At 44.7% G+C, this 15,124-nt stretch overlaps 1 protein-coding gene across 1 annotated transcript in view; it reads right to left on the bottom strand.

Moving 5' to 3' along the window:
- TP53BP2 (tumor protein p53 binding protein 2) overlaps positions 1-3,889 on the bottom strand; it is a 52,742-nt gene extending 48,853 nt beyond the window's left edge. The window contains exon 1 of the mRNA XM_038131583.1: positions 3,679-3,889. Within this exon, the coding sequence (XP_037987511.1) occupies positions 3,679-3,705 (27 nt within the window). The 5' untranslated portion in view covers positions 3,706-3,889. The remainder of the gene's footprint in view (positions 1-3,678) is intronic.
- Positions 3,890-15,124: the final 11,235 nt, after the last annotated feature.

Raw genomic sequence — 15,124 nt, 5'->3', positions numbered from 1 at the left:
GATTGAATATAGTATTAAAACTTGAAAAATTATTAACATTAAGTGGATATTCAGTTAAAAGAACACTTAATAAACTAAATCCTCCAATTAGATGAAGATATGCAGCATACTCTTTGAAGAGCTCACAGTCTGAAACCCCATTCCTGCACTGAAATCCATGAAAGGGGCCAAGGCAAACAGTGTTAATGACTGATAAACCTGGTCAGAGATAAATAATTGAGACCACAGGAACAGCACTGAGATCCTACAGCTCACTTATTCCTCTCATAAACTCTGCTGGGGGTCAGTTTGTTTACAAACTTACAGCTGCTTAGATTACAAAGCGCAAGAGATTCACTTCTCCTAAAAGTTCTTAAGTTAAACCACCAGAGAAGCGCTTCCTACAAAAATCCCCAGAGACAGACTACCTCAGTAACTCAGAATCTATACAGCAACTCCAATTAACTGCAAAACAGCTTGAATTGTAGGGGTTTTTTAAAGGTGAAACATACACATATCCACAAACCAGTGAGCATTCTGCAATGAAAATACGTACTTGAAGTGCTCACTGGATGTGGCAACTCCAAGAAGATCCCTTGGGACAAGATGTAAGGCTTTAGAAGGAAAGCACTACTCCTTGTGCTATCAAAGTTGCAGCGTTACACTCGGAAGCTTAACTTGATTAGAAAAGAACACATGATTATCAAGAACTTGGGTATCAGACATTTCAGTCATTTCTGACGATAGAAGGCAAAACTTACTAAGGAATTAAAGTGCTCTCCAGTTTGCCAAGTCAGTCCCTAACAATACAGCTGTAGTTCTGGATCCATCCCAATTTCAAGAGGCCCCCAAGAACCAATGCACATAACTCAAATTGAAAAATTATTTATTATCTAGATCAAGGAGCGTTAATCTAAAAAGTTCTCTGGGTATTGAAGGGTAGCTCAACCTACCACATCCCACATTCTGACAGTAAAAAAAAACCCCAAACATTTATCCAGCATGCATAATGACCCAAATTATTTCTCAATACATGCTCCTTTTAGGGTAATAATGTAAAATAAAAGGAGAGATACCAATTATGCTGTGGAAAAATATGCTATTTTAGAAAGTGTTTCCAGCTCCTTTTCACTGCTTAACAGTACCAGTCACACTCCCACAAGCCTTCACAGATGAAAGGTGAGACAACCTCACGCAGCCTGCCAGCATTAACCCTGTTATTACCTTCATCAGTACAGCTACACACAAATTACTTCTTAGTACACCCTCGTGCAGACTTTCAATCCCATTGCCCTGACATATGGTTACAGCAGCAGTTTAGCTCCTATCTGTCATTACCACAAGGAAAACATTCCTATTTCAGGGTAGTCTCCCAAAAGCATGAGTAGTTATGCTGCTACAGCAATTTCCCAGCTTTTCCCTGGCAGCTGCTCAGAGGTGAATTCCGGCTGGGCTCACATTGCCTGCACTTCCCACCTGGGGAACAAACTGTGTTGTTTAATCCTTTGCCCATGCTCTCTTCTGGAGCACAGGAGATGGACCTGGAGCTGAGAGTTAAAAATAATATACAGATTCTTTTATTTGTAGGGTGGGGAAAAAAAGGAGACATCATAAACTTTAAGAAACAAAACATTTTGTAGATGGTTTAGGGCCAGCCTACTACTTCTCATTCAAACAATGAAGAAGATACTGAAGTTATGAACACTGCACTACCGAACAAATAAAAGAGCCCTCAGGTCCTGTTGCCTCCCTTTTTCAAACCCTCCTCTGCTCATCTCAAACTTTTAACTTTTTTGTGAAAAAATAAATGAGGGGGGTTTTTTATTATTAACTAAAAGACAATGAGGAAATCTGGAGAAAAGCTTTTTTAAGCTGAATTAAAGGTTCTAATACTCAAAATACTTACATTTTTATTCCTTAAGCCACTTTCAACCCTCACAATCCTTTCATTGTTCGCAGTAAACACAATGTGAAAAGGCCGTATTCACCCCTTTATTTACGTGTGAAAAACCAGAATCCCTAACAAGTTGAGTCATCAACCAAAGAGAAGTCGGAGCCACCGGGGCAACGCATACTCTGGAACTTGTCACCTGCAAATGCTGATGGGATAAGACTGCGCCTGTTTGTTTTCTCCTTTATTTGAACTCAGTGACAAGGAACTCACCAGCAACAGCATCTCTTGGAAGATTTCACTGCTGTATGAGGGCGCCTACCTAGCTCAGTTTTGACACGGATTGAATCAACACCTTATTATATTTACTGCTTGTTTTCCTAAGGTTTTACAGGCAGACAACACCACTGTTGCACAACACATTGGCTATTTAATCTAGTTGGGCTCATATTCTGTCTGTTCCTCCCTCATTAGCTAGAGCAATCGTCACCCAGCCTTCTCTAGTGTTCTGCGAGATCAAATTATCGCTCATTATTTCCTCCTAATTGCAGAGGAAGAACCTCACACCTATAGCAAAACAAGCTTCCCTGGAACACCCACATCCTTCCAGCACGGATTCCTAGTTTCACCTTTCAGTACAGCTCCTTTTTTTTTTTCTTTTTTTTTTTTCTGATTGCTTCAGTCAGTTCCTTGAAGAGTTAAACTAGAAATAATCTTTAATACAAGAATGCCGTTGAAAGAACCACCTATGCGTGCAAAGCTACTCGGTAAGACAGGCCACATCGCCCGGGGGAGGACGGCAGAAAGAACACTTGAAAGCACCCTCAGCTCGGACTAAAGAGTTATTAAGCTTGTCAGGATTTTCTCTGCATACTCCAGTCTATCAGAACAACAGAATTTGGATTTCACGGGGCATCCCTGCCACTAAACCCAGGGATTTAGTGGCAGGTGTACCTTCAAAAGAAACTATTTTCGTCACCGTTTTCGCATATACCACGCTGGAAACTAAGGAAAAGCTGCCGGGCTTTGCTTTCATCCAACTACAAGCGACAAAAACGGTGCAGTTTTAAAATTCATGGTAAAACTCTTCAGAGGAGGCGGTGCTCCGTGTGCCCTTTGAAAGTGTTAGAACAGAGACACCTCCCAGAGCCGGGCAGGTTTAGCACACACCGCCGCCAACAGCTCCCGAAACTCTGCCGGCCGAGGTCGGGAATACCTGCCCCGAGAGCTCTGAACCGCAAACAACGCGGGCACCATCTTCCTCTGGCAGCCAGGGCACTCCACGGCAAAGCACCCGCACCCCCCAGAAGCGGCGCGGCTCAAACCAACTTTAAGAACTTCGAACCATTAAAAATAAAACAAACACCCAACCAACCAAAAAAAACAAACAAACAAAAAATAAAAAGAAGAAGAAGAAGGAGGCAGGATCCAGACGAAGTGCCCATTTAGCCCGCGGGAGGGCGGGGAAGCCGTATCCCCCAGCAGTGGGGCGAAGGAAAAGCCCCGGGCGCTGCGGGCCCCTCCACCCCGCGCTGCTGCCGGGGCCCCGCGGCCCCTCCGGCCCTGGCTCGGCTCCAGCGGGCCCGTCTAACAAGTTGATCCCGGCGTGAAAGAGGAAGAAAAGGAAAACCTGGGAGGGGGAGGGGAAGCCCCGGCGGGGCCGCGGAGCCCGGACCGAGCGGGGGAAGGCGGGCAGGGAATGCCGGAGGGAAGGAGAGTCGCCTCCCGCCCCCCTCCACGGCCGCAGGATCCATTTTCCCTCCCGCTGCCCCGCTCCAACTTTCCGCTCGCCGCGGCCCGGGACTCACCGGCATCATCTTGGAGCCGAACCGCATGGGGGCGGCCGGTGCCGGCCCCGCCACCCGGAGCGGGAGCGGCGGCCCGGGGGGCGGAGGGGCTGCGGTGCCGCCGCCGGGACGACCTGTTGCGGGAGGCACCGGGCTCGGCCCAGCCTCGCCGCCCGCCCTCCGCTTTGTTCCCACCGGGAGCCGCTCTCCCACCGCCGCCTCCGCTCCGAAACTAACCCCGGCCCGGCGAGGAGGAGCCGCCGCGCCCCGCCCGCCGCCCACCCCCGGGAGGGGCCGGCCCACCTCCTGCCCCCGCCGGGGCTGCCGGCCCGGAGCTCCACGAGGGAGGTCGGAACTCCCGGGGCTCGGAGCTCAGCGGGGGCTGTGACAATGCGAGGTCCGTGGGAGTCCCCACGGGTCAGCTTCTCCTGCATGCCGCTCCGAAACGCGCGGGTTTCGGGGCCCCACGGAGGGCAGGGGCGCACGCAGCACGGTTTTCCCTGGGTCGGCAGCGCGGGTGGAAGCCACCGGCCAAGGTCACAGCAGAGCCTCCCCTAACCTGATCTGCGAGCCCCTGCCGTCCCTGCTGCCTCAGACGGACCGTCCTACAGATGCCTTTGAGCTCCTCGTGTACGCAGTCAATGGAGCATCCCTGCCCGAGGCACGTTTTTTTTTGGTTTTTTTTTTGTTTGTTTTTTTTTTGTTGTTATTTTTGGTTGGACCTGATGAGTCGATCAAGTCAGACCTACAAAGTCTTAGTTGGGCTGTCCAGAAAACATCCCCACGAATCTTTTGCACCCACTTAAGAGGTGGAGTGAAAAAGTTCTCCCTTCTTTGGTGCAGTGTGCAGGACACCCATTTCAAACCCAGGCACTTTGCTAGCAGCACTTCAGAAGCTCACGCAAGTCTTGAAGAAAACCAAGTATATTCAATCGGTACCGTTACAGGGCTCTCTCGCCAGGAAAACCAGCCCCATCTGTTTTTCCTACTCGTATTAAAATCTTCGCAGTAATTAGACAGGATAAAAGCGGAGGGGATTACAAGTTCCCAGATGAAGGAAGAGCAAAACACGAACCTAATTTGTATACAAACATCTATTTTTCTAAAGCAGTAAAGAAACTTTGAGAGCATTAAAGGAGCTTTGAGAGCCCCTTCCCACAGGAACTCCTAGGCGGTAAGCAAGCACTGTTTAATACAATATTGATGGAGGAGGGATAAAATCCCGGCCGTGTTCGTCCCGATCCCGGGGCCGCTCCCGCATCCCTCCCACCCCCCGCGCTCCTCGCCCCCGCGCCACGGCCGGCCAATGAGGAGGCGCCGCCCCGGGCATGACGTCACCTCCTCCGGCGCCCATTGGGCGCTTCACGAACACAGCGCGGTGTCTCCTGGCAACGCCGTGACGTCACGGCCCCGCCCCGGCCGCGTCCCGGGCAGCGGCTCCCCCGTTGTCCCGGCGGAGAACGCGCGTCTGCGGCGGGGCTGCCGCCTCGGGCGAACCGCGGGCAAAGAGCCGCACTGCTGCTCCCAGAGCCCGCGGATATCCCGCCGCCTGAGCGGCATCTGGGAATTCCAGCTCTTTGCCAGTTTGCGCCCGTTCCGACTGGCTTCTCCAGTGCCCGCATGCATGGGTGAACCTACGCACAGAATGTTTACAAAGCCATTTATAAAAGCCCAAGTTTTCACTTGCTAGATTTTTTTTTTTTAAACTCGGACTTTAGATTTATATTACAGGATAAAAACGTTACAGGTCAAAGCAAGCGGCAATGGAGAACTGAAATTCTTAGAATCGCAGAGAAATAGAATCACTGAGTTTGGAAGATCATCGAGTTCAATCATTAACCCAACAGTGCCACGTCTGCCACTAAACCACGTCCCTGAGCACCACATCTCTGCGTCCTCTGAACACTTCTAGGGAGGGTGACTCCCTCACTTCCCTGGGCAGCCTTTGAGTTAAAGACATTTCAGTAAGGACATTTCTCCTAACACCCAATCTAAACCTCTCCTGGTGCACCTAGAGGCCGTGTCCTCTTGCCCGATCACTTGGTACTTGGGAGAAAAGACTGACTCCCACCTGGCTACAACCTCCTTTCAGGGAGCTGTGGAGTATGAGGTCCCTCTGATCATCCTTTTCTCCAGGCTAAACACCCCCCAGTCCCACCTCAGAAGCCTTGGTGCTCCAGACCCTTCTCCAGCTTCGTTGTCCCTCTTTGGACACACTCCCGCACATGATTCTGCAAATCCCTGCTGAATTTTTAGAAGCATGTAGTTGGTAAGGGATAAAATCAGGAGTGTGATCTCTTAATGTACTCCCTAAATACAGACACAAATTATTCTAATAATTAGAATATTAAAATAAGAATTTTAAACCCGTAAAATAAACCTGGAAATGGTTAGGTAAAAATCAAGTAGAAAAGGTGTTTCAGATGAGTGTGTGTGCGAGGTAGCCACATTTTGCTAGCACAAGCCTCTTGAAAGCCAATCCACAGAAATCTCTTTTGGCTCAAGTTCTAACTTTGACATCTTCCACGCAGAACTCCAACCCCATCCCTGCTAAGGAAATGAAGCTCCGAGGGGTGCACCTCTTTATTTCCAGTTCTGTGCAGGCTCTGTGACTCATACACCGCAGTGAAGGCTCCCGGTGCCATCTGGCCTCGCACTGAAGATCCCAGCTCCTCTCCAGCAGAGGGGACAGTGCTGGCCAGGTTTGCAGGTAAAGTGGGGCCAAATCCACTTGTACCCATGCCTATCTCAGCTCACCCTCCCTACAGCACCTCGCATTCCTGCCTCTCACAGCTACTCAGACATGATTTCACTAGAGAAGCATGGCATGAATTTCTCACAACGGGTTATTAATTGCAGGACAGACTTTTTGGTTTATCAGCTCAGAGAGCTGATGGTTCCCCCAGAGAGGGCAGAAATATGAGAGGGTTTCTGACCACAGGTTCAACCTCCAGAGTGTTGACAGTTGGAGATAACTGAGTCATGCACAGGAGCATTGGCAAGGGGCAACAATTCCCAGTCCTGCATACACAGAGCTATCAAAAAAAAAGGAAGAGAAAATTAGATCCACAGGATCTGGAGCCAATGGCATGGACAGCTGAAGCTCTGCACCTCTTCCCTGGTTCCCACTACTTTTGGCGGCCTAAGCAGAGCATGCTGCATTTGACTAAGGCCACATGCAGTTCCCTAGAAGTGATCACAGCAAGGGCTCTGATGCCTCAGGTTTTAGCTTTTATGTTTTTCAGATTCTGTACTGCTTTCATGTTAAGCTTCATATTAAGGGATAGTAATCTCTCTTCCCAGAGTAGGTAGACAAAACAATTTCTTCTCTAGCTTGGGACCAAGGACAACTGATCCAAATTTCAGGCCCAAGAGCATAAACAAGGGCAGAATGAAGAGAGAAGAACAAGAAGGATGGAACTTCATGGGCTGGAGCTGTAATTGGACAATTAACTCCAATATGCTAATGGACTATTCACATGCCCTATGAACAGAGGGAGACACAATTCTCTCTCAGTTTTTTTTTCCGGAGAAGCACAGAGGGAAAACAAATTTTATCTCTGCTTGCTGCCTCTGTTGTTTTGCACATGTGGAATGTGTTGGAAGATTATTTACCTGAAGGAATTTGGTAATTGGATTCTGCTGAGGATTGTTTTGTTCCCTTGGCCAATCACTCAAAGCTGTGTCCTGAGTGTCCGGAGACAGTCACAGGTTTTCTTTAGTATTCTTTGTAGTACAGTTATAGTGCAGTATAACGTAATATAACATAGTTTTAATAAAGTGAGTATTTCAGCATTCTGAAGCCTTGGAGTCAGATGACAATCATTTCCAGATGTTGGGGTCGCCTGATTTTGATAGACCAGAACTTATAAAAGTGAGAGCCCTCGTGACTGGTTGCCCATTTTGTGACCATTTTGGGTTCATCTTGGGTGTAGCCCAGGCTGGGCTCTTGTGCTGCCCAAGGTGGATCCATTGAGGCCTTTTAATAAATACCTACTTTATTCTTTAACTCTGTCTAGCCTCTGTTCTAGGTCAGTCTTCACAAGGCATCAGTTCAAGGGAAGTTCATAATCCTGGAATGGCTTAAAAAGGATCCAAGATAAGGAAAAAAATCCATAAAACCACTAAATAGAAATGTAGCAGAATTATTGTTCTTTCCACAGGAGATCAACTCGATCTGAACCACAGAAACCTGCAGCAGCAGAGACATTACAGACAGTATTGGTAATGATAATCAGTGGAAAAAGCACCATCTCATTCTCTCAGCACACTACTTGGAACTCAAAAACTCTACATAATTCCTTCAGTGCTATATCCAAGCAATTTTAACAGTAACTTCACATCCTTTGCTCTACCAGACTGCCCAGAACTACTTCCAGACCAGACAAGTCCCCTTTTACAGTCCTGATAAAAATTTGGAGGATTATCAGGTGACATTCCTTTTGCAAGCAGTCATAAGAATTTAAAGGGGGGGGGGGGGAAAGCTCTACCTTTTGGTTGTTTTAATAAACCGTTCAATTCTTCAGCAAAAAGCTGAATATGTTTCTTAGACTGCTTCTAAGGCAGTTATTTCAGAGGGTGTTTGACATAAAATCAAGAGAGCAGCAGCAATAGAAGAGATACAGGAGGGCAGCTGGGTTAGATTTGCTGTCCACTGCCATCTACTGTTAAAACTCCACCGCGTCAGACTTGCGAGCTCTAATTCCCCAAGGATATGATTTAAGAGCCCAGAAGGAAGGAAAAGCTTTGGAATTGAGATTGCTGTGGAGAAAAGAAAAAAAGAAAAAAGGGACATGCCAAGGGAATTGCTCACCTAAACTCATCGGGCTGGGACACAGCAGCTTCATAAGTTTGGATTCTTTCCAGCAATGTTGAAATTCTGGCACCTAATTTAGACAGCTACTCTTCAGCTCAAGATAAGGCTTTTCCAGGCAGTGATTCAACACAAAGACCTCGATTAGTCCGTGTTGTCAAACTTCCTCACAAAGAGAAAACGCAGCTAAAGAAGAGAAAACAGATGGTTTAACACTTTCAGCACCTCCATACAGTTCTGCTAATCCACCAGCTGCCCTCTTGTTGTTGTTAGATTCATTTCCACTATTTAATGCTGCATTCCTACAATTTAATTTGTTTTCAAAGCATCAGACAACAGACCTTACAGCAGAAAGAGTTTGGGGGAAAACACACAGCAATGACTGAGTCTATCTCCCAGCTAGAAAATAAAGTTCCCTAGTTCATAGAACCATAGAATCATTAAAATTGGTAAAGACCTCTAAAGTCATCAAGTCCAGCCATTAACCCAACATTGCCAGGTCCTTCACAACTATAGGGCCACAACTACACATTTTTGAACACTTCTGGGGCAGTGGTTCCATCACTTTCCTGGGCAGCCTGTTCCAGTGCTTGACCAAGTTCCAAAGTCTGCAGGTAAGATTTATGAAATCTTTTAGGAAATTGGCTAACAGCATCAGCTAGGACATCCCATGTTATTCCAGCGGCTGCTTCCAAAGAAAAAGCTCTTGGTCGATGCTACATTCAAAGCAGCACATCAAGAAGCATTCAACAAGTGTAAATTTTAAATTAAGACACAGTGGCTTGCCACGACTTCCTTCAGCCCGTTCTCTAGGTGTAAAGTTTTCTTCGACATTGAGGAGCTATACAGCAGATATACCTTCCTCTTGGAGATAAGCCACTTCTCTAAACTTGTGCCTGGAAGCTGAAATGAGCCTCTTCAGGGAGTTTATCACATCAGGGAATGCTTAATGATCATCACACCCCTCCTTGGAGGGTGTGTGCTTTGTGCTCACACCAAGTCCATTTTGGTTGGGACATATGCTTCCTTATTCACACTCAGATTAAATCCATTTAAAATCTAAACAGATTAAATCCATTTAAAATCTAAACAAATAACTATATTCTGTCACATTCCAACACCACAGCTGAAACAAAATCCATATTTTTCTCAACACGAGGAACAGTTGAGTTACATTTACCTCACTCAGAACCATGAGAGCCAGTGCCTTGCTTTGTGATAGCACTTACTACTACAGTAAATATAAACATCATCGGTCACTGTATGTAGGAGCTAGTTATGCATATAAGCAACTACACTGGACAACCAAAGTTCAGACTCTGTAACTTTAAAGTTAGTTAAAAATTATTTCTTCCTTAACTTGCATCCTCTCTGTAAACTAACCCCATTCTCTAAGTTGTGACAGTCCCACATGCACCCACTGCACAAAGTACATAATCATGTTACTCAGTAAACTAATAATTGTACACAGCCAGCAGCACTCAGAAAATACTTCAGAAATTTGCATCAATTTTGCTGCAACCTATTCAGGCTTTAAGCTGATCATTTAAATACAGTTTCAAAGGATGATTCTCTAAAAATAGAAAGTGTCATTAATATCACAAGCATCATTCACTTTAAAGAGAAGTCTTCAATTTATTCCAGATCAACAAGGAATTATTTAACTAAAGCTCCTCCAACTTCTCAAGCTACTTGCTGGAAGAAAATTTTAATTTCCTCACTCAAAATTATTTTCTATGTAATTTAAATTCCGTGTGGGTTTTTTTCCCCCTCTCAGGTAATTGAACAACCAGCCAGCTAAAGCAAGTCTGCACTGTGTCTTCAAAAGAGGAGAATGAAACTTCCTCTTCCCTTAGACCCCAGCATCCTTCAACAAAATGTAGGCTGGCACAAATTAGTGTTTTGTATGCATCACACACAGCTGCCACTCTTCTCAATAACCAAATTACATTCACTACACTCACTCTGGATCCCTGTCAATTTATCTGAGCACAGATCCTGACAGAAGACTCTGTAACAAAACGTCTGGTTAGGGCAATTACAGCCATTTGGGAAAGCTGTGTCTGCCTGCAGCCACTCATCCAGCCCCATAAGGGAGCTGGCCAGTGAGGAAAAACAGGGAAGGAACTGAAACACATGCTCATTAAGCACAAATATATTCAGCTGTTGGAAACAGAAATTCTGTGATCAAAATCCCATTCCTTACAAGACACTTTAGGACACTGGCTAGCCACACAGTGACTCTGCACCTTTATCCCAGCTGGATGTTTGGAGGATGTGGAGAGTTAAATGAACACTGCCATTTTACTGTTGCCTCATCCCTATTGCTCAGCTGCCAAGAAGCCAGACTTAGCTCATGCTAGCAGTCCCTCTGGAGTCAAGAGAGAATTAAACAAGAAGGATTTCAGAAAATATAAAATAATTTCAAGATCAGGCCCTCAACAATATCTTTTTTGTAAAGCAACTGCAGGACTGAGCAGACCATGTCTTTGTAGCCCTCTTCTCATGGTTAATTTATCTATTTTCTTTGCACTTTCTCACATAGAGCTATAGTCCTGTGCCTCAGAATATCAAACTTTGCTTGAGATAACTCTGGCAGACCTGGGGACATCAAAAGTACTTGTGCAGTTTGTTATGTCTGTGGTATTTCACCAAGCTGAACTGATGAGATTCAGAGACATTACTGATGCCTTCCCTGAGTTATCTTTATCACAGTGTAAATATGTGCTAGTATACTGAAATTAAAGGAATTCCTTGGAACATAACAAAACTGAGCCCTTCCTCGTGGTGATAACTAATTCTGTGCCTTGGTGACAGCAAACATCCTACAAGAGAATAATACAGAGAATTACAAAAGTCATGTTATCTAATTAAAGCCTCTTATTTTTTTTATCTAAGCTTGTTGACCAAGGTTTCTTCTGAGTACAGCTGTGTGAAGGAGGCTGTGTAACCTGACCAAGGCAACATGCTATCAGGAGCTGATTCTGCAGCCCTCCTTAGGGGAGGTATTTTGACTACAAGGAAATTGAAAGGGTGTTTGTCTGAACCCTTGTCTTTTTTATTCCCCACGTATATTGGTTTACCAGATTTGTAATTAGTTAGTAGTAGTGTAGAATGAATACAGTATGTGTGTACAAATGCCATTTTTCCTGTGGATATGAAAACATTTAAAGTTTTTTCTTGAAATTTGAAACAGAAAAACATATTTGATGAAAGCTTGACTGTGCAACATGCCTGGCCTACATAAACCACTCAAGATTAGTCTGGTCCCCACACTTTCAGTTCAGAAAAATCTGGAGAGACTGTATTTTCTGTCTTCTACTTGTTTTCCTTTTGCTTCTACCTCTCATCTCCCATGGAGCATCATATTCTTCTGCCTCTCAACATCAACATATGATTACTCTCAGATACCTAATATACAGTATTACAAGTAAATTAAGGGGTGGATGTAGATTTTAGAGTCAGTTTTTCAACCAGATTTTTATGCAACATGTAGCACTACTGGGTCCAAAACTGATTAAACTGCAAAGGATCCAGTTAAATATTTATATTGATTTAATTAAACTGGGATTACATTCATATCTGAAGCTGACTTCATACCACAATATTTACTCATTTACCTATTAGAGGATTAAATGTTTCAGCTGTGAAAGATTAATGTGTTCAAATTTACACTGCTGTCTCTGTTTATTAACAACACACTCAAGGGAAATTTAAATATTACATTTTTTCCATTTTAATGCCTTTCACAAAAAGACTTTTAAGCAAAAAAGGCTTTACTCTGCCTTAGTGTCCAGCAGCCTGAATGAAGGTACAGCTGCATGAATAGACCAGACTTCTTTCAAATTTACCATATTTTTTAAAAAAATCCTAATTTCCATAAAGTGAGCAAACTGCTGCTGCCCCCGAGAAGAAAACATATCGTGTGGGAAAGGCTTTTCTATTTTTCTATTGATTACACTGACTTAATAAAACAAATCTGTTCTCCTCCCACCCAACTTCTGCTCTTACCATCAGTTTCTAGCACGTTACTCCTCTTTACTCCAATATTCCTAATCAACATGACAGTTCTGACCTACTTACACACTTTCCTTCACCTCCAACCCCTGCTGATAAATTTTTTCCACCACTCCCATCTTCCCAGATGTCTGCTTGTTAGTTCCTGCTTCTCACTCTCCCTCTTTCTACCCTTCCTTTAATTTCTCCTCCTTTCTCAGATCTCATAGATACAACTTGATTTGTGTTTGAGCCAGGCTCCTTTCTCTTCATCACAGTTCTTGGTGTTGCTTGCTTCCATACAGAGCCAAACCAAAACATTCCACACAATTTCAGTAGAATTTCACAGCCTGAACACACCACACTCCAATCAGTTGGGAGCACAGTATGTAGTCCAGAGTATGGAGATATCCAAATTTCATTCCCCCAAACATAAATCAAAATATTATGTGGATTTTTGCATGAAAGGAGTGAAAAAATTCACTTCCCCTAACACCTTCTTGTGAGTCATTGAGAAGTTAAAAAAAAAGTCAATCCAACTATGATCATAATTCTAACATGGTTAAATAAAAATGATGGCTATTTCAAGATTTTAAGGCTATTTCAAGATGATACATGACATGTAATATGGAAACAGATTCTACATAACTTTATTTTATCCCTTTCAGAAAGAATTATCAAGTTTTCTTCACAGTATCCCAAAATAACTGAAAAGTTCATCCACTGGAGAATCTGTAATGGGGGTTTTGTGAAAGTGCGTGAGAACTGTGTTTTTCCAAATTAATGCAAAGTGATGCATGCTCAGAAAAATGACACCAGATACACTGGGGAAGGACATGAGTCAGAACCTGGAAGGCAGCAGAATTACCCAGCTTACTAAAACAGACTTATTAACTGTTTAGCTATGTATATAGTTAGCATAAAATATATATTGTTCATTGTATTTATTCTGTTTGTGATGTGAAAAACATACAGCTTATGTTTATTAAACATAGAGCTGTATCTAAAAAAACCTGAAATTGTCTAAATTATATGACCAAAATAAAAACCACTCTCTTGAAACAATGTGAAATCTTATATGCTTAGGGAGGATGAAAAGTCCCACTTCCTTTTAAAGCATCAACACACTGCCAGCCCAAACTTCACGTGCCAAGTCACAAGTTCATAAAGAATTCTCCTGAGTGAGTTTTAAACTGCTGACGGTGCATGTGAAAGGAGATCAGGTCTGAAAACCATGCACAAGAATAAAACCCTTGTTGCAAGATAGCAGCATTGATGAGTTGAGGGGAGAGAGCAAAACACTTCCAGATCCATACAAGGCACACAGTGTTCTGCTCCTAAAAAGGAAATATTAATTTCAGCACACATTTTTGGAGTGCCATTAGGATGACACACATAAAGCCTTACCCTTGCATTTGCCCTGCTCCCAAGTTAATTCTTTTCCAGATGCCTCTTTTTGGTTTTGGTGGGGCTTTCTGTTGGTTTGTTTGTTTTTTAAGAAAGGTTGCAGATGACTTTCTGAGGAGAGGGGGGAATGAAAGAAATGGGTTAGGATAAAACTTCAAAGAGAGGAAGCCTGGCTGAAAAAAAAAAAAAAAAACAACAAAAAAACACACAAATGTACAGAGGTGCTGCAGGAAGCTAATTCTTTAGTCCTGTAATATTTTAAGCTGTACCACCTTGGTGCAGGTACTGAAAGAAGTGGTCTCGTTCTCCCCAAACATTTGATGTCTTTTCCCCACACACTTTGCTACCATCACTCTTGGCATTTGTTTAGTGATTTCCTCTGGCAAGTCAGTCTTCAGCAGCACCAGTTCCCCAGTCAAGCACAGACACCCAGCACTGCTGATGAGAAACAAAGCAGCAGCAGCAGCTGAAGGCACTGAGGAGACTGGCACCATACTTTTCAAAGGCTGTGCCAACTTCTGTCAGGCTCAAATGCTCGTGAAACTGGAGAGTGTCTCTTCTCAGAAGCACCAGGGAATGTTCTAGAAACAGCTCTTGGTCCCATCCCTTTGTTGCCCCAGCAATCTGATCCAGAAACCTCCTTAACATACAGGATAAAGGGCAAATAAAGGACCAGAGTTTGCTTTATTCTGGGTGTTCTGCCTGCTCAATTATGGCTGGTTCCAGGCAGTGGTTTTCGGGCTGCCGAGGGTTTTGCCAGCTGGCTCTGATCCCAAAGGCGGGCAGCGGACCTGCAGCCCCCTGGCTGCTGTGGCTCTCCCTGCCACCAGAGTAGGGGCAGCTTGGACACAACCACAGAAGGGGTGCTCGCCCATCCATAGGTAAAATTCATCAGGCTGGATTACTTTGTAATGAGGATGTAGTTTTGGCTCGCTTAGGAGCTACAGAGGTATTTTCCACCGTGTAGCTGCCTCACTGTAAACCAAGCACATTGTCCCGGTAGGTCACTGTGCCTCTGAGCACTGCCGCACTCCTACACAGCAGCACCTACGGAGGTTTGGGAGGTCCTTCCCACGGAGCAGCATGGACAGGGAGGCGCTCATCCCTTCTCTCCGGCCTCCAGCCGTAGAACACGAGGGGATGCTCTAAAGCCGCCTCGGAAGAAGTTCAGGTTGGGTATTAAGGAAACTCCTCACGGAGAGAGTGAGGATCCTGCATGGGCAACACTGAATCACTAGGGTTGGAAGGGAC

The sequence above is a fragment of the Motacilla alba genome, chromosome 3 (assembly GCF_015832195.1).
Source record: "Motacilla alba alba isolate MOTALB_02 chromosome 3, Motacilla_alba_V1.0_pri, whole genome shotgun sequence".
In the NCBI taxonomy this organism is placed as follows: Eukaryota; Metazoa; Chordata; class Aves; order Passeriformes; family Motacillidae; genus Motacilla; species Motacilla alba.
Note: the sequence above shows the minus strand (reverse complement) of the source record. Positions and strands in the feature narration are given on the sequence as shown.